The sequence below is a fragment of the Falco peregrinus genome, chromosome 1, assembly GCF_023634155.1.
Source record: "Falco peregrinus isolate bFalPer1 chromosome 1, bFalPer1.pri, whole genome shotgun sequence".
Classification (NCBI taxonomy): domain Eukaryota; kingdom Metazoa; phylum Chordata; class Aves; order Falconiformes; family Falconidae; genus Falco; species Falco peregrinus.
The window spans coordinates 158,614-178,739 of record NC_073721.1 but is presented as its reverse complement, the minus strand read 5'-3'; the positions used below and the strand labels follow the sequence as shown (position 1 = coordinate 178,739).

Sequence of the window (20,126 nt, the reverse complement as noted above, 5' to 3'; positions counted from 1 at the left end):
AAATGTGACCCTGTTTTATGACTGAACCCTCTGGCAATAGGCACAATTTTAAAAAAGAAACATGGATAAAACATGAAAGCACATAGAATATTACAAACCTTGGAACATGTACATTGCCTGTAATTCCTTCCCACTGTATTGTAAATAAGTCATGGTATTTTTCTAGGATTTCCTTTATTTTCTGGGAAGGACTCAAAGCTTCTGCAAGAACAGAATGTCATCATTATGAGCTTAACATGCTACAAAGCATCTTGGGCAATCTTAATTTTAATAATTTTAAAGTGACAATATTTAGGGGGGGGTCGGTCATCATTAGATCTTAAGTTTTTTGAAACCTAAGTCTGGCTTTTAAAACTGCATCAATTGTGTCATTTTCTGGGTAAAATTGTTTGTAATTCCCATTTGAAAGGAGTATGTCTTAAGTGACAAATATTATTTGGTAGACAGGTTAAAGATTTTAAAAGCACAAAATAGAAACTCGTAGAAAACTGTAAAGAGCTGAAAACACCAGCACTGCTCATGCAGTTCTGTTCCAGAAGCTCAGGGAGGACTTAAGTAGATGGAGAAAATAACTGAATTTCCAGAGCCCTGCATTCACAAAGGACTCTGAACCCAACTCTGCTCTCCAAAGACATCGTATATTCAATGATAATTCTTTTTTTTTTCTGACTACTTTTCCATACCACTGTAAATTAATACACTCCAGATACTGAGCACATGGTAAATGGTGTTTTATTTTGATCTGCTGTGAAGAAGAAACTGCACACATATGGGCACATACTCTATTACGCTACTGACTGTTCAGTCGCTTCTTTTGTGTCAAGTTTAGGTTTAATAACCATATTAATTAAAAACCTCCATTAAATCAGTTTTTGGCATTTGATATATATGCAATTTGGTTAATGAATGTGAATCAGTTAAACTATTGCACACACTGGGAAAAAACTGAGGTAAAATTGTATTCTTGAAGTGTTTGTGTCAGACTGAATTATCATATCCAGAGGAGAGCAACAGAGCTGGTGAAGGCCTGGAAGGCATGTCATCATACCATATCACAGAATCACAGAATGGTTTGGGTTGGAACGGACCTTAAAGGCCACCCAGTTCCCAGCCCAGGCTGCTCCCAGCCCCATCCAGCCTGGCCTTGAGCTGCCAGGGATGGGGCATCCACAGCTGCTCTGGGTAGCCTGGGCCAGCGCCTCGCCACCCTCAGAGTAAAGAATTTCCCTGAAAAAAAAGGCTGAGGACTCTGGGTTTGTCTAGTTTGGAGAGAAGGAGGCTGAGGAACAACCTCATTGCTCTCTGCAGCTTCCTGAGGAGGGGACGTGGAGAAGGAGGTGTGGATCTCTTCTCCCTCAGATCCAGGGACAGGATGTGTGGGAATGGTTCAAAGCTGCTTCAGGAGAGCTTCAGACTGGACATTAGGAAGCATTTCCTTTACCAAGAGGGTAGTCAAACACTGGAACAGGCTTCCGGGAGAGGTGGTTGATGCACCAAGCCTGTCGGTGTTTAAGAGGCATTTGGACAATGCCCTTAACATGCTTTAGCTGTTGATCAGCCCTGAAGTGGTCAGGCAGTTTGACTAGATGGTCGTTCTAGGTCCTTTCCAACTGAAAATATTCTGTTCTGTTCTAGTCTAGGGTAATGCAGTAAGTGCCTACTGCCTTGATAAATACATTCCAAAAGGAATTAATAACCCTCTCAAATATCCTTATAGGATTGTGTCTGTCATTGTACCCTTCACCTTTGAAAGGACTGCAAAACCTACATATAACACATGCTTTATCTGCAGTCTTTAGCTTTAGAATTACTCTGCACGTTTGGTGAGTCTGACTGCTCCTGTCCCAGTCCATTCTCACTCAGTACCATTTGTTCCAAGCCCATTCATGGCCTTCAAGCAGATTTCTTGTATAACAAAGATGATCATACAAAGCAGCAAATCCTTTCATATAATCTATATCGTTCCCTACACTTCTGATACTGTATCTTAATGGCGCATCTTTGAAAAATTAAAAATGCTATAACAAGTTCTTGAAAGTAAATGTATGTTTTTAATTGGATTACATAGTAAGAAAAGTTACTCAATCGATTATTTTCTTGGTGATATTAGGTCAATAGTTAGTGATATGAAAGAAATAATAAGACAATCTAATGTATTTCCTGAACCTGAACAGGTTATAGTGTTTCACTGATGCACCATTTGACAGGTGAGAAGCATTACTGTTCTGATGAAAAGCTAAACTTTTTTGTCAAGATCTTAATGTCATGACTTCTTTTTTGGTTACAAAGATTTCAGAATTACATTGATAGTCTGTGGAGAAAATATTATTTAATATAAATTACCTGCCCCTCTTCCTTCATTGTAGGGGTCCACAATATCTGATAAACCGTTAAGTGTAAACAATGCAATATAAACAACAAAAAAGAAAGTTTACCTGATATACTTAGTTAATTGTGAAAGGATACATTTAAAATTATGAGTATCAACAGCCAAGCAATTAGAGGGTAAATCACGATCAACTGGTGCCTGTAATTAAAAAGAATATATATTCTATTACATCCAGAAGTCTCAATCAAATATTAACAATATTGCATTCTTTGTGTCAAACAACTAATAAAAGGATGTTCTAAAGTTTTGAAGGTAGGATTAAAAGTAGCATGATACTCAATTATCAGTGGAAATTAAAAGCATATTCTGCATATACATACATTACCTATATATACACGTGTGCGCAAGTATACAGAGATATATATGCATATATATATTTATACAAATACGTGCATACACTGTACAAAATATTGCTGGGGGAACTATGTGCGTAATTTTAAGCAGCTCCTTGGTGGGTTGTTAAATACATCACATTTACACAGAAAGTATGATTTTTCAAAGAAATAACTCTGCCATTATTGCAAAATCAACAAGAAGCAAAATTCTTATGGACTTAGGTGATATTTATTCCACTTCAGAATTCTAGCACATTAATGAGAATCTATGCAAGCCATTTCTAGCTCTTTAACACTTTTTACATTTAAAAAAAAGTTACTCTTATTAAGTTTATTTTTAAAAAGTGGAAAGTTCACCATTTTGAGATTCTTTTTCCAATAAGCTTTTGGTTTTGTTTCTTTAGATACTTCAACATCTGTTTTAACTTCAGCCTCTGTGGAATTGAAGAGAACAGATTTTTGTTTAAGATACAGGCAGTTTTAGAAAATACAACTATCTTGAAGGACTACTTATATTTATTATGATGTAATAATAGTAACAGATTAAACTAGAAAAATAAAAATTAATTTCACATCACAGCAAGGCAAAGATATTCCCCAAACTCTCCTGCCTAAAAATAATGGCTTGAAAGTGGAAAACAAGCAAGAGATGTGATCCCTTAGACTTAGATTCCTTAGAAATGCTTCATTACTTTGCAGATTTAGGGTAGAGTGAAATAGTGATTACCAAAGCACTTTCTAAGCCTATTGCTTTATCTGTTCATTGTTGATATTATTGGCAAAACTGAAGCTTCTGAGAAACATGCAGAGATTGAAAGGGAAAAGAAAGTTTCACATTTTAATCTGATTTTTTATTTCTTTAAGGGATCTTTTAAAAGCACAGAAACTTGACTTATATTTCTCACTATATATATGACTATCACTCAAAGTGCATGTCTCAGCCAGTTATCACTGGAGTGCACTGCAAGTTCGTGGAAGTTTATGATACGCATTTTTACTCATATGGCTAGTTTATCTCTCCTCATTCAGTGGCTACTTTCATAATTGTATGAATAGAGACTTTTCAACTATGCTTTCTCTCATTTATGCACTTCTAAAATTATGCAACCATAAGAAATTTCACTTAAAAACCCCCAAAAAACAGAAATGGAAAAAACCTCCCACATGTTCTAAAACTCCTATTTCTAACATACCCCTAACAGTATATGAATGGGTATGTAGACTAAAAATACTCTCATCTGAGATTATTGACTACTTTTTCCCTTTAGAAAGGAGGGGTGAAATGGAAAAACTGAGGACAGCTTATACCAAAGGTGCTAAATATTACAGATATGAACACAGTACAAGAACCTCTCTGGAAGGCATGAAATATTCAGATATGAACACAACAGAAGAACTTCTCTGGAACAGAATACCTTCATGGCAGGGAGTGAGATTTTCTAAAATTAGCCTATTTTTTAGCTTAGGTCCACTAGTTTTAATAATTTACTTTAAGATGTGGTTTTGACTTCAGATTTTTAACTGCAGTAACAGAAGGTATATTTGATTCATACATGAAACTGCTTAATGCCTGCTTTTATTACTCACTTTTAGAATAAATGAATTTTAAGATATCATAAGGACAAGATTACCAACAGTCCAAGTACCTCACTTAACAAACTCATTTCACTCCAGTTTATATAGGGTGTGGCTCCAGTAATGAGAGACATCCATAAAGCCTGTGGGATCTGATTTAGCTCATGCATAGCGTCAGAATCGCTGGATTGACCTGAGCCCTTAATGTTATCTTAGCTATACAGACAGGACATAGTTCAACGATTAAAAGTTTTTCACATTTGATATTTTGAGCTTATTTGGGTCTTACGCTAATGTTAAAGAAAATCAACAGAAGTCTAAATTCTTATTTCAATTTTTTCAGTACAGCTGGAAACAGCTTTGAAGAGTTTAAGACCATACTTTGTATAACTGAAACTCTGCAAGACATTTTAGATCCATAATTCTTTAACATGTAGAGTTTATTTTAAATTAGCTAACACTGCAACTATAGTAAGTCTACTGTACTGTCTATTCCATCTAAAATAGTGGAAACCTACTGTATGTGGCATTCTTCCAGTAAAACATAATACTTACAATTTAAATAATAAGAACAGTGTATTATCTCGTTTGCTGCATCATTAAGCTAATCTAAAGAATGCTTATCTAACAGTACCTGAGGCAGCCAGATGTTCTCGATTGTAGAGAATCTGGAGTGAAAAATCTCTGGACACAGAACTTATTCCTTCCGCTTTAAAGATACTCAGAGCTTCCAAAGGCAATTCCATCAATAACTTATCTCCTAGTATTACCACACACAATCCTAAGTCCGTAGGTGTACCTGAAGAAATGTGACAGAACACAACTGAGATTTAGAAGTTCTCAATATGTGTATCAATAAATGAAAGCAGATTAAAACCCTAAATTTCCTCTACTGTATGACACCTGAACTCCATTTTACTGTGGATTAAGTGCATTATGCAAAAATATTTCTTTTGATGCCATTACTCCCAAGATGTTGTCAAGTTTCTATGCATATGCATTCATGTGCACATGGGGAAAAATATCCCCTTATAAATAACCAGACATCTCAGAATTAAGTCCAGGTGTACTGCAGTGTATTGAGGAAAATGGTGTTTGGAAATGCAAAATTGCCTTAGAAGTGTTTGGCTAAACAAGGAGTTCTTATTCCATACTAACTGTCTTTCTGTAGGAAACTTTTTGTTTCTGTTAGTACCGAGTATCATTCTGACAGTATTTTCCTGTTCTACAGAGAAACAACAAATACATGGAAGAGAAGTTATGAGGTCTTTGCAGAATGGCAGAAGCAGCCAGCTGCCAGATTGCAGAATTACAGAATCACAGAGTGGTTTGGGGTTGAAATGGTCCTTAAAGATCATCTTGTTCCAACCCCCCTGCCAGGGGCAGAGGCACCTTCCACTAGACCAGGTTGCTCAAAGCTCCACCCTCCTAGCCTTGAACACAGCCTCTCTGGACAACCTGTGCCAGCGTCTCAGAAATAAATTTTTGCAGGTAAAAGCAAATGCAAATGTTTATCTTTTTCTAGTAATTTTTAACTGAGAAACTTCACTGCTCCCCACCATAAAGCAAAAAACTCATCCCCAAAGCAAGCCATGGACTTGATTGCCTCTTCTCTTGGAACACGTTTAGGGACATATTCCAGCATTAGGCTTGCATTAGGCAAAAAACCTGTGAGAATCCATACAGTAAAAAGCAGGAAAAGACCACATAAAAGAGATCAACAGACTTAAGATCTTAAGTCTTTCTCTTGGCCTTTCTCCTGAAAAGATTTGTTTGTCATAAACCCATTTTATTTAGCTTTCTAAAGCCTGTATAGTTTGGAAGCCTGTAAATACATGCAGAAAAATAGCTCCATCCAGTGTATAAATAATCTCTTTGGAAGTATACTAAAATACTTTACTTGATACAGAAAATAAACAGGCAAACCCGTTGCTAAAGCCTTTTTCTTCTCCCTGGCTTCAGAAACATTGAAACTAAGGTGAAAGGATTTTGATATCTGTCCATATACATACACACACACATTATACTCAGTAGAGCACATACCCCACATTCTAGTATGTTTGGTATTCTTATCTTTCACTTTTATTTCTCCCAATTCAGCTGCTGAAACTGATGCGCGCTGTTGTCTGGGAAGAGGAATTACAGTGAAAATTACCAGCACTAATACTTATGTAAGTTATGTTTTCACAGGAGACACAAAGACAAAACTGCTTCAATTTCAGTGACATTTTATACAAAGGATGTACTCCCTTTGGAGTAACTTTTAACTAGTTAAATCATAATGTTTCATCCTGAGCTCACTATTGTACAACTTAAGCTGTGCCTGTTAGAAATGGCCATTAGTCTATCCCATGGTTCAATCCTCTTAGTCTTGCATATCCTGCATATACTGTCAACATGTAGAAAGTTCATTCAACAGGGTCTGTTCTTGCTAAAACCATTCCTGTATTTGTACAACTTGAGTCACCATTCAATCTTCACAAACTATGATAAAACAAGTCTAAATGTCTTACCTGATATCAGAAAAATCAAATTGTGACAGCACTGGTTTCAGATATTCTTCCATAATTTCTAGTATTTCAGAGAAATCTGATGTCAAATCATGTCCATTATCATCTGTTTTCTCTGTTGGCATCTATCATACACATTGCAACAAAAAACAGAATACTGACAAAATGCTAATTAACGTGGATGGAGAGGGGGTATTATGTTAAATCAGAGGCTAAATCAAATAATCTGAAACAACACAAAATGGAAAATATAAATACAGAAATTCAGTTTAAAAACTCTGTTACTTCAAAACATCACTCCTATCAGCATTTTGCAAAATATTCTAACATAGGATTCCACACAAGATGTCAATATTTATTATTTAGGCAATTAATATATTTCTGCATTTTCAATGGGGAATAGCAGAGATGTCCAGCAGAAAGAAAAGATAACGTGATGCTCTAAATAACAGGAAAAAATTGCGAAAAGAAAACTTTGAGAAGTTGAGAGAAACTGCAAGATGACTGTAGAAGAAGGAAATGAAAGCGTATGGAGAGATCAGTGGAGCCAATTTAGGAAAAAACTACACAGAATGAGGATAATAGGTAAGAGGAGAACAGAATCACGTAAGAGAAGATGACACTGAAATCTGAAGCTTCTAAAAGCCAATATAGATGGACACAAAACCAGTAACTGGAAAAATGAGCCCAAGTAAATGGTGAATACTGTTGGTATTAGTGAATGGACTTCACCAAAGCTTCAAACCTCTGTTTGAGTAGCTCTGTGCAGGCTGCATGCATAATTACTGAAAGCTGTAATGCACATGCATTTTAAAAACCTAAGCCACTCTTCTTTTTTCGTCTGTTCTGTCTGACACCTTATCACCTTTTTCTTTACTTACGCAACTACAGCAATATTTATATAACTTGTCATTACAACAAAGGCAGGCCATGGACAAGACAAAAAATGATCAATACTTCAACCATCTGCAATAATCCCTATTTTAACTGAAAGAAACTAACATGATGAGTAAAACAGAATTATAATTCCAAGAACCACGTGTCAAAATTGTGTGATTAAAACAATGAAAACTTGTACAGAAAATTCAGTATGATCTGTATTTTTACCTTTATATTAATGATAGAAATAGATCTATACCAGCTTTTGCTAATATGCTGTATTTAACAGTGAATTTTGATTGACACTGACAACCCCAAGTTTTGTCTAATGGAGACCAAATTAATGTAAATTAGAATGCTAGGATGTAGACGTGCATATTTCATGTGGAGAAAACTCTGTCACCTTGCAGCTTAAAACCTCATGTGAAAGTCACAGGCTTTTCCACTGTACCTTAATGCTACACACGTTCACCGATTGTGGAAAACAATGTTCGTACATAACTGAGCCTTCTTACAGAAACAGAAAACTAGAATTTAAGAGTGTTCATAGCTACAAACTTGGGATTCCAATGACATGTCCTTGAAGCAAAATTTTCTAAGAGTTCGATCAACTGTGTCCAAATAAACAGCTATAGTGCAAAAGACAAGTGTGCCACAGAAAGAAACTTTTCTGTGTTGGAAAACAGTAATAAATCTGTGGCTAAGATAGTTTAATTTTGATTAAAGGGTTGAGATCTATGATTCTATTTTTTTTCCTGGGACAGCTTGGGCTTTCATGTGATATGAAAGGCAATGTACATTTGCAAATGCAAGTCTTAAAGGTATAGCGCATTTTCAAGTAAATTGATCTCAACTACATCAATTTTCAGTTCTGATAAACTACTGAACATTTCAAAGCTGCTGAATGACACTGAAAATAGTAACAGAGCAACACAGAAAGATTTAATTTTGAAGAAGATTACATACCATTTAGCAAGTATGAAGACCAGGGATGCTACACTTGGAATAAACTGAAAATTCTGCATAAAGAGTGTTTATGATAGTTTTTTAGTACGTTTTTCATCCTGTTTTAAATACAAGGTAATCAAATATATTACCACATCTGTTTCGGAGACACACTCTTGCACGTTTTGAATGACAGCCTGTTTACCACGACTCCTCATCTTTTGCTGCTTGTAAAGACGCACTTTTTCCAACAAAGTACAAAATGTTTCAGGATTCACAGGAAACTGGGAAACTTTAGCTTGCACTATTAAAAGGAGGAAAACACCATCTTAAGAATCCTTGAGACATCATATTTTTTCTTGAAGAAATGATTGTTCAGAGACCATCAGTTTTCTAAAGCCATGGTCTTCTTTGAAAGTGAAGTAACTGTTTACATATGTATTTAGCCCAAAATATATACAGAAAACTACAGTGAAAAAATCTCTACAATTATCTGTAACAACTTTAGTCTTCAAATATAAACAAAAATTCTGTGAATTGTGACTAAATACATTATATTTGATAATGAAACGCAGGTATTTAGGTATTTACTTTTCGTTGGTATTAGTAAAATCTATTAATTATTTTTAAAATTATTTAAAAATTTTAAAAACTGCAGAAGTGAAAGATACAAGTTTTCTCATAACATCAGTGCAATGATTTTTATCTCTTAAATGTAAGAAGCTCTTACCCAGTGGCTGAGTGGGTTCTCCTTTTTGCTGTGCAGTACTTACTGATTGAGATGTCAGAAGTGAACTGTACAAATTTGATCTGTGGAAAGCAGAAAACTGCTGAGTAGATTATTTGACTGCTCAGCCTTGTATATATGAAGCAAATTTATTAGATGAGCAATTATTACCCTCTACTTTAACATGTTCAAAAACACTCTCAAGATGCAATATATACCCCCACCTTGCAGTGCAAAAACCTGCAAAATCTGACTGAAACAAACTGAGAGCTGTAAGAAAAGTTCTTTCATTGCTATATATCCTGTAAGGTAGATTCTTATTTGTTCCATAACTGTTTAAGACTTTTCACGACTGGTGAAGGTACTTATAGTCAGTTGCTATAGCTCAATCTACGAGTTAGGCACTAATTAGGCTGCAGTAATGATACCATTTGTGGCTTTATAAAGCTAAATATGACACCCCCCCCAACATTTTCAAGAGCATAAGCAGTAAGAACTGGAATATATCAACAAAATTTAGGATGATACCAGGAATGGCCTGAAACCTTTCAAGTGACCTCTGGAGATTTAAGAGATGATTAGGGAAATCAGAAGTACAAAACCACACACAGCTTTGAGCTGCAGGCTGTTTTATTTATATATTAATTTGTTCACAATCCTAAAATTTAATTAAGTCCAGAAAAATAGAAGTAAAAGGTAATAAACTACCAAAATAGTGATGATTTACAGTTAAAAAAAAAGATTACATTTGTAACAAACAGAATACTAAACCAAAATGATGGAATTTTATACCTGTCTTCTGAATGCTGGAGAATAATTATGTAGAAATTAGATGGCAATTCATCCATTATATTAAAATGTTCAACAGGAATACAGAGATTTTTCCATGCCTGTACAATAATTCAAAAGTAGCATTATTTTAATAGATTTTTATAAACCCCAATCTTACTTCCTTCATCAGAAAATTGATAATGATTCTAGGAAAGAAGGTGCTAATATAAAAAAAAAAAAAAAAAAAGCCAAAACAATCACTCAGCAGATGTGTCAGGACAGGAGGCTCAGTCCAAACAACAGGAAACACTTTGTCACTGTAAGGGTGACCAAGCACTAGCACAGGTTGCCCAAGTAGGTTGTGGAGTTTCCACCCTTGGAGATATTCAGGAGCCATCTGGACACTGGTCAAATGGCCCTGCTTGAGCAGAGGGGCTGGACAAGATGACCTTCAGAAGCCTTTTTTTAGCCTCAACCATTCTGTGATCATTTGATTTTTATGCAGCACAGAAGAACTTACAATTTTAAAAAAATTACAAATACTGTAACTTATTCCAGTCTTCACAACATGACTTTTTTGGCCACTACACTACTTGTGAAGTTGAAATGCTATCAAATCCTTGCAGAATATTAGCAGGGAGGGACCTTTCATTGTAACTTTTGTTTGTAAAAGTCCCTCATAATTCTGTTAAAAATGGATACCTTACCAAAAGGAACTACGTAAAATTGTATTTGGTTTATGTGGCAAGGTTTTGGTAGCAGGGGGAGCTGCAGGGGTGGTTTCTTTGAGAAGACACCCAGGAACTGCCCCCATGTTGACAGAGACAGTTTCAGACAGCTTCCAAGACAGACCCACTGCTGATCAAAGCTGAGCCCATCAGCAACACTGGTGGCGTCTCTGTGATAAACATATTTAAGAAAGGGTAAAACCACTGCACAGCAGCTGGGAGTAAGAAAATGCACGAGAAACAGCCCTGTGGACACCAAGGTCAGTGCAGAAGGAGGGGGAGGAGGTGCTCTAGGTGCTGCAGCAGATTCCCCTGCAGCTCATGTTGAAGACCATGGTGACACAGCATGGTCCCCCTGCAGCATATGGAGACCCATTGTGGAGCAATGTCCACGCCGCAGCCTGTGAAAGACTCCATGCCAGAACAGGTGGATATGCCTTGAAGGGCAGTGTGCCGCTGTGGAGAGCCCGACCTGGAGCATGCTGCCGGCAGGCCCTGTGGCCAGCACCCACGCTGGCACAGGCTGCCGGCAGGACTATGGCCTGTGGGGGACCCGCACTGGAGCAGTCCGCTCCTGAAGGACCACAGCCCACGGAAGGGACCCACGCTGGAGCAGTTTGTGAAGAACTGCAGCCCATGGGAAAGACCCACGCTGGAAAGGTTTGTGAAGGACTGTCTCCTGTGGGAGGGACCCCACACAACCCGCATTCCCCATTTCCCTTCTGCCACTTGGGCGGCCCGGGGTGAAGGGAAAAGAATCATGAGTGAAGCTGAGCCTGGGAAGAAGGGGAGCAGGGGGAAGATCTTTCTTAGTTTTGTTTTTATTTTCTGCTATCCTACTCTGTTATTAATTGGCAATAAATTCATTTCCACAAGTCAAGTTTGTTTTGCCCTGGACAGTAATGGGTGACTTGAGCCCTGCCCTTATCTTGACCCATGAGCTTTTCATCATATTTTCTCCCTCTGTCCTGCTGAGAAGGAGAAGTGATAGAACAGCTTGCTGGGCACCTGGCAATCAGCCAGGGTCAACCCACCACAAATATATTGTACTAAAGAATATACAACCTTTTTCTGAGAAAACATGACAAAAACCAACCAAAAACCTCCTAGTGACTAAACAGTCTGATTCCAGATGAAAAACCAGTCCTAATACAGGAAGGTCCATAAATGTCTTTTGAGACTGCTGCCTTTAAGCATCCATGTTTATGTTTTTCAGATTGAAGTTCTATGTGCTTAAGCACACTGGGTACACTCTGGGTATGCCTATGTTATCAAGTGCAACAGAACATCAGGAGCAGAATTATACACTGCACACTTTTCATTTATTTTTACTTCAGACTACCTCTGGATGGCCCCTGGACTGAACGCCTGTTCAACGTGGCTTGAGTGCATCAGAGAACCTAGTGCGGTTTTTGTCCAAGAGAAACCCAGCTCATACCATCATTGTACCATCATGAAAATCAAAGCACTGTAAGCAACAACAACTGGGAGATTCACTTTGAAAGTGCACTCTCGATCTGAACTAATAATATCAACTGGATTTTAAAAAACACTAATATACCCTCAGAGAGAACTACTTCAGTCACCAGTCTGCTTTCTTGCACCTCACATTTCCAGGAATCATGCAGTTGAAGAATGCAGCCATGAACAGTGGTCTTGATAGCCACCTTTTCTTTCCCGAGCTACTGCAAGAGGTACAGATATGGTGGGTGCTGATGAATGTTTCAGCTAGGATATCTGTTACCAGTTAGATTATTACAGCAACTCAAAAACAGTGGCTTCTAACCAAAATATTATCCTATTCCTTCTGCTAAATAAGGTAATACAGCACATACTGAGAAAAGCCAAGATTAGCCCAAACCCACTATTTTTCTTACCCTGTACTCTTATCTCTGCTTGCCACGTTTTGTAAATGCTTAAACCCTACCAGCTAGTGCTAATCTTTTGCATCTAACTTGCTAGCAGTTTTTAATTTCACTCAGTTCTAACCTAGAGCCTTCCAATCTTAGTTTTGGTATCCACTTTTACATCTTAGACATTTGAAGAATACACAGTTCTCAGCCAGCAGAGACCGAAAGATAAGAGTACTTAATTCCCAGAAAACTTTATCCATTATTTGCTCCAGAACTACAAGTCACACGAATTACATTTTACTGGTTGGTTTATTTAAGTATCCAGTTTGCAACACTACAGTTTAGTTGATGCCCTGTTTCCTTGATAAGAGTGCTTTAAAAAAAAATTAAAAAATCAGGCTCCTTTCTTAGGGTAACACTTGCATGAACACATGAGTATCTCAAACAAGATGACTGGATGCTCTCCAGATGGTGACAGGAGTCTCTGTTGCAAGAGTCCTTTACAATGGCATTGTCAACTCGACTGGGCGAGACTCACATGGAATTAATGATTTAAGTGTGCAGACAGCACAACTCTGACATCCAGCTATACTGAACTACCTACAAGACAAACTGGAACTGCATCCTTAAAATCTCACTTCTGACTTAAATTACATAGCTCATGCCACATGGATAACCTAGCACAAACAAAACCACAGGACCATACATACTATAGTAATAAAAATTCATGACCAAGTCAACCCATGACTGAAATTAGGAAAACAAAAAAAAATAAGATTTTAAAGAGAACAGATCAAATATTATTGAATCCCAGGAATAACTGAAACGATATGCCTCTGTGTGTGTGTGTGTATACATGTATGCATACATACATATATGTCACAGACCCCTAATAAGTAGCACATCTCAAAAAGTTACCATTGAAGTAGCAGTCAGTTGCTGTTCCACCTGTTTTAGAAGATCACTTGTGTTCCTATTTTGTTTTAAATGATTCTGAAGATGCAGTAATGCTGCCAGCTGAGAGCTGCTGGTGTCAGACGTAACTGTTAGAAGGATACTCTTCATCATCATAGATGCTGAACAGCTCTGCAAAATTTTTATATGTTTATTTTCCCTCACCAAAATAATACAAAAACATATATATTCTATGTTTGTTGTAACATATATGTATGTTAAAGAAGTCTCTTGCTTGAAAGGTGAGATAGATTAGCAAATGCAGACAGTCTGGCAATAACTTCTGAAGATTTCTTAGATATGAATAGAGAGAATCGACTTCTTTGACTACATTTATCATCTGTGTTCCTGCATTTAGTCATCTAAGGTCTACATGGAAAGGTAAATGCCTGTGTTCTGAATTTAGCCTTTCAAGTAAGCTCTTTTCTGTGCTTCTGTGCCTTTTACTGTATAGCCATCACTTCACACATTTTAACAGACATCCTACAAAGAGCAATATGAAAGGTAAGACCTTCTATCTTTTTCTATCAGCAAACACACCAATCCTGTCCTTTGAACTGATGGTTGCTAAGAGTTAAAGCATTTTTTTCTTTTAATGCAGCTGTCACATTAAAAAAATGCAATTTTGATTGACCTAATCAAAAATTCTAAAGGGATATTTAATATTGACTTGGAATAACTTTTTTTTTTTTTAATATAAACCTTTCTGGGCAGGATAGTGACAGAATTAGCAGAATTTTTTGCCCATTAAAAGACCTGACTACTTAGGGTTTTGGTGCTTTAATATGCATTCTACTTAGCTTGTTCACTAAGAAAGCAAACCATGAGTAATATGGTGGGGTACAGTAGTACAGGAATAAAGGACTGAACCACAAACCCCAGTATTGGCTGTTTTCTGATTTATCAGAAGACCTGCCTACCTACCTAGTCTATTCCACCCATGGGTGGAGGTATTTGCAAATCTATGTGTTGACAGAGAGGCAGGTGCTTACTGTCTCTCATAATTTCTTGTGGTTGCCTTGATGTGGCAGGAAGGAAATCAGCATAAGGTGCATTTCTGTATTTCTACAATGGAGATGATGGTGTAGGAAGTATGTATTATTTGTTCCTAATGTAAGGAATATAAGCCTTACAGCCATTCATCTCTGTGGCGAAGGCACAAACTCACATGAACAATTCATTCACCTTTGAGCCATCTAAGGGACCATGCTGTGTAGGTGTTGATTTGACAAATTGAATGTAAACTTTTCCTATCTGCTTCAAAACAATGAATGAACAAATCCAGAGAAACATTTTTAAAACTATTCGTTAGGGAAGGATGAAACTGTATTTTGTGGTAATGTCTCATCATATCTAATCACATTACAGTAATCTTGCCATATTAAAAATCTTTTCATGTAAGCAACCATCACTGAAAACGTCAAGTCAAACACAATAGGTAATTGTTAAAAAGTCACTGATCAAGCATTTTGAACTCAGCAAACATATATCTGATTACTTGTATTACTCGCTAGTTCTTATATGTATTCATGCACTGTGTTCTGTATGACCAGTTTTCAGGCTACATGAATTGACATTTTTGCTTAATGTAACTTAAAACAACCTTTTCATACTGGAGAGAAGCACAATACATTAGCTCCATTACCTGATGAAGTGCCAAAAACTGGCTAGTTGAAACTGGATCAAATTGTTGAAAGCATTCAACCATTTCAAAACTAGCACGAGCCAGCACATCAGTAATGTTACGACTGAACGCAATACCCATACACTGTAGCAAAGCTTCACTGGATTGAGAAAGGTATTTCTGAGCCAACCGCTGTTCCTTCTAGATGATAAAAATAAAAAGGTTTATATTAAAATATGTATTAATATTGAATATTTGTTCTATGTATACAGATTACTAGCATTAAAAAGTATCAGTTTTCATGATGAATTTTAATGCTTTATCTCCTTTTTAATGCATTTACTTGATGTATGATCAAAATATGCAAATACAGATTAATTATTTGGCAGACACCAACATCTGTTATAAAATATTTTAAAAAAAAAGCTTTAGTAAGATACTTTCTTTAATATAAAATGTGTACTTAGCAGGACAGCATTTAAATTCCAGGCAATGAGCCACTGAGAACAAAGGAATTGTCTGTCAATTCTTAGTAAAGTTGTTCCCATTGACAGTTAACTATACTTAATACAAATAAACCCACAAATTTCTTATCTCAGGTGTTTATTGATTATACTGGCAACACAAACTGTACATTCCCAATTCTTAGTGTGCTTTGAACTGCAGCCATTACAGCGATCAGCTCATTGTACAACTTAAATTTTGTAATTTTACAGATGTTTTGTGATAGAAGTTACTTCTTTCTTTGTTCCCAGTCTGCAAAATGTTACGCTCCCTTAGAAAGGCATATATGTAAAGCAGAGAGAAAACTGTTTGTTCATCTTATCCTGGATGCTACATGTTCAATCACTGGGAAACCACTGAAGGAGAAATTCTTTCTTTCTGTGAGCAATTGGGAAAGCTCCATCAGGAGCTCCAACAGCGTGTACTGAAGAGCAGGACGGAGATACACAGCAGAGTAGTGATGGAAAGCTGTTTTCTTAGGGGTGCTCTGGAATTTTTTTTCTTTAGTAAGATCAAAGTTATGCTACAAACATTTCTATTATCAGTTCAAACAGAACTGATAAGGTACTCTGACTATTACTCCATAAAAAGGAAGCACTCAAATTCTAATGCAAGTACATACACTAATAATACCTTTAAATCTTGTATTTTCCTCCTATACTTATCATATTGACATTTACTGGTTGGTAAAGTGCTGTTTGTCACTTCCTGTTTGCTGCGATCTGCTGAAGTCAGGACAGTTTTTGTGACATTTGATCTAGCTTCTTCCTACTCATCACAGTATAAAAACAGAGTAATTAATCATTCCATTATGTATGGCTGGCTTCATTTCTTTTGTGAAAATCTAGGTGAAAATGGAACTCATCTTAAAAGAAATCATCTCACTATATGAATCCCTTGATGGTGAGAGATTCAGCAATATTATCAGGCATCAAAATTTCTTAATATGTTATGATGACAATATGACTAACAGAAACTAAAAAGTCTCCCCAAACAACCTCTAACATGTTTATTTTCTGATATTTATCCTCAGTTAATTTATTCTGAACACTTTAATTCATCACTGAATTTATAATGACTCAATAAACTTTTCTTACATGGTGCTCTTGTTACAACACAAAAGGAATTTACAAATCTGAGATTTTAATCTACAAGTCATTACTTTTTGTTTGCACAGATTCAGAGACCAACCTACCTATCCCTTTATGGCATTCAAGGATTTATTTTTTTTTAACTATGGTAATTAAGATATCTCACAAATGAATCAAAAAAACAATTACATGAGAATGGCATGTAGACAAAAGCATTCTTCTGAAATTACTTGAATCAGTATACATTTTTATTATGGCTTGCATGCAATATCTAAAACCTAGCTCTAAATAAAGAGTAGTATTATACAAATGTATACAGAAAAAATATTGTGGCAGACAAACTTTACACACAGAATGAATTTAAATGCAGGAAAGAATGCATACCATAACATTTGGATTCCAGTAAATCTCTGAACATACAGGATCTATGTTAATGGCAAGTAAACGAAGAGTTTTTCCAGTGAGATACAGGCATTTGGATTTGATGTCAGGACAGCCTTTACAAAGATTCTGTATGTTTGCTAACTGAGCCAGCATCATATGACCCACAGTGCGTTCCACACACTTCCAGTCCTGGTAAAATACATATTTATGCTTATTTGCTTATATATACCCACACATAGATAAGCTTACTTTTTAACACACATTTACATACAAACATACTTGTTAAATGTGATTACACTTTCAATTAGAAATAAGCTGTCTTTAACTAATACACAAATTCATTAACAACTGATAAAAAAAAAAGTACACTGTAACATCTATAAGCAAACAACAATCAGTGCTGCAGAAAACACGGGATAAGGGGAGGGTACCACGGAGAACAGTGGGGACACTGTGCTTTCCTTAACAGCATCACCTATTGTCATTGTCAGAGACAAAGTAACGGGCAAGAATTACTGCTCTGTTCCAGTGGGGCGTGTCTCACATTCTTATTCATCAGCTTGGTTAGGCAGTTCTGCTTAAAACCAACTGTTTTAAAAAGGAGACAACAATGCAAAAAACCTCCAGCAATTTCAAAGTCTCAAGTAACTTCCCTGCTACTCTTCGTGGATTTTAAGTCTCTGCATTTGAGAAACAAAATCTTCCAGAGAAAACAAACCCCCAAAAAACCTCAATAAGCCATCCCCAAGACAAAAACCACACACTTGAACTTTCCCTAGCTGCAAAAATACATGAATGGTCTGGGGACCTGTTTCCTCAGTAGTGGAAGAACTTCTGCTATGGAAAACATGCCTCGAAACTTTGTTATACCTTTTATATGGAAATCATAGGACTAAATGTTTTGTATTACCTGTTTTGCTGCATCATCTTCAGCAGTTTCCTTGATGAATGCCTCCAGAATTTTATGGGATGATGATTCTCCCACTTTTTGAAGATCTTTTATAGTAATAACAAGATGAAAAATATCCAAAAGAATTTCTACAAGATCTATTTTCCTGTTAGCTAGTTGCCTCATTAATGGGAGACTAATATTTGTAGTCTGAAATACAAAAGAAAGAAAAGTAGGATTATAATTTCAAGTATTTTTGCAAATTTACCTAACAAAAATTAGAATGTTGTATTTCTTTTAACTAAAGAAGCAAACATTCTAACAATATTGCCTCAATAGATCAGAGATACTGCTATGAAGATATCAAAGTAATTTAAAAAAACAAACTTCAACGTTAAATATATTACAAATCAATCAAAGCAGCTGCACAGAAAGAGCAGCTGGGTTTCTACTTTTCACATTTTATGTACCTGATACAAATATCTAATTCCAAAGGAGTTACAAATGTGTACATAAACCCAGAATTTTAATATTTATGGTTTTGGTAGCTGCACAAAAATACCTGCTCTTTAAAAAAGGCAAAGCAGACAAAACCCCCTGGATTTTAGAGTACAATGGGACACACTAGTGAAGTTGGCTGCAGGCTTTCATTACCCAAAAATCACTATTTTGAAGACAGGCTTTCTTTATTTACATAATATTCTATGTAACCTTTTTTTTTCTCCTGAGAAATAAACATTTTATTATTGAGAATTTTAAACTTGTGAGGTATTTAGACAATCAAAAATATCTCAAAGTTTAGACTTTCTTTTGTAGCTACTAGATAAATTTTAGAATTGAATGAAATTGACAAAGACCAGGAAAATCCTCTCATTTCCGCTTCTCTTCTTCCCTTTTTAAACTGTAAATTCTTTTGGCATGCAGTATTTCCTTCTATATTCAAACAATGCCTACCATTACAGGAAGATAATCTCATTTAGGACTTCCAGGAATTATCCAGGAATAAGTGAACAGTACAACTAAATTAGATTTTTTTTCCATGAGTAGTAAAAAAAAATGAATATATCCATACCTCATTAACTGCAAATAAGCTACAAACATTATGAAATACTTCCTCTGTTTTGGATACTGCCCTCTGAGCTAAGTTATAAGCATTTAGATAGTGACTACGTTTTAATTCTTCGTTTCTTTCCTGCTTGGCAATCATTCTGAAAAAAAAAACATATAACCGAAGGAACTAAGACATAAAAGTGTTTATCCTTACGGTATCAACACTATTGAACATATTAATATATTAAACAAATTGATTAATAGATAAAATAGAACAATTTTGTACACGCTTTTTTAAAATAGGAAAAGTGAATGTTCACACATTATTTTTTCCAAGGTCTTTCTTATTCTTGGAACTGTACTGCTGCAATGCAAGAAGATGCTATAGACACAAAGAGAAAAAAATGCAGGTAATAGTCTAGAGTATGTATTCACCAGGAACAAAGTGGCAGAAAAGCCAGATACAAAACATACCTGTTGTTTTAAGGGGACATCTTGGAAACAGCTGCAAGTCAAGGCATACTGTGTTTTGCATTTTTGCTATTACAGTGATTCCTAGATAACCATTTCAACAGTAAGAATCATAAATGCCCATGAATACTGGAAAATTACTGGTATGGCAGCCAAAATGCTTTTAGGAAGCAAATAGGAAGACAAAAAGCTGACTTGGGAGACCTCGATACTTTGTTTTGACCTCAAAACCAGTATAAAAATCACTAGTACCATATAGGATTAATTCTGCCTTCAGTGAAAAGAATTTTTGATTCTACAGTATTTTTCTGGATACGGAACATAGCAAGAATGCAAACAGATGTGTGACACCAAGATGTAAAGCCTGACAGTATTATGTGCTCTTTTCCATCTTTAATTAGACTATAAAAAAGTAAACAGTACACTTCATGGACTAGTTAAAAAGTT

The 20,126-nt window shown here is 36.0% G+C and overlaps 1 protein-coding gene across 16 annotated transcripts in view; it reads right to left on the bottom strand.

Annotated features, from left to right (window-relative positions):
* The window catches only part of CFAP46 (cilia and flagella associated protein 46), a 99,209-nt gene that overhangs the window by 25,781 nt on the left and 53,302 nt on the right, over positions 1-20,126 (bottom strand). For 11 of the 16 annotated variants that reach the window (XR_008746301.1, XR_008746298.1, XR_008746299.1 and 8 more), the window contains 16 exons: positions 19,231-19,366; positions 18,180-18,368; positions 17,270-17,458; positions 16,428-16,562; positions 15,312-15,491; positions 13,631-13,798; positions 10,153-10,250; positions 9,364-9,443; positions 8,786-8,937; positions 6,813-6,934; positions 6,343-6,425; positions 4,934-5,098; positions 3,082-3,158; positions 2,467-2,527; positions 2,344-2,379; positions 99-201 (listed from right to left, as the gene is read on the bottom strand). Coding sequence is in view for 11 of the 16 variants with exons in the window: in XM_055798865.1 (XP_055654840.1) it covers positions 99-201; positions 2,344-2,379; positions 2,467-2,527; positions 3,082-3,158; positions 4,934-5,098; positions 6,343-6,425; positions 6,813-6,934; positions 8,786-8,937; positions 9,364-9,443; positions 10,153-10,250; positions 13,631-13,798; positions 15,312-15,491; positions 16,428-16,562; positions 17,270-17,458; positions 18,180-18,368; positions 19,231-19,366 (1,974 nt within the window). In the remaining 5 variants the exon portion in view is untranslated. Of the gene's footprint in view, positions 1-98; positions 202-2,343; positions 2,380-2,435; positions 2,528-3,081; positions 3,159-4,933; positions 5,099-6,342; positions 6,426-6,812; positions 6,935-8,785; positions 8,938-9,363; positions 9,461-10,152; positions 10,251-13,630; positions 13,799-15,311; positions 15,492-16,427; positions 16,563-17,269; positions 17,459-18,179; positions 18,369-19,230; positions 19,367-20,126 lie in introns of those variants that run through there. The other 5 variants (XR_008746302.1, XM_055798802.1, XM_055798836.1 and 2 more) reach the window with 5 other exon arrangements.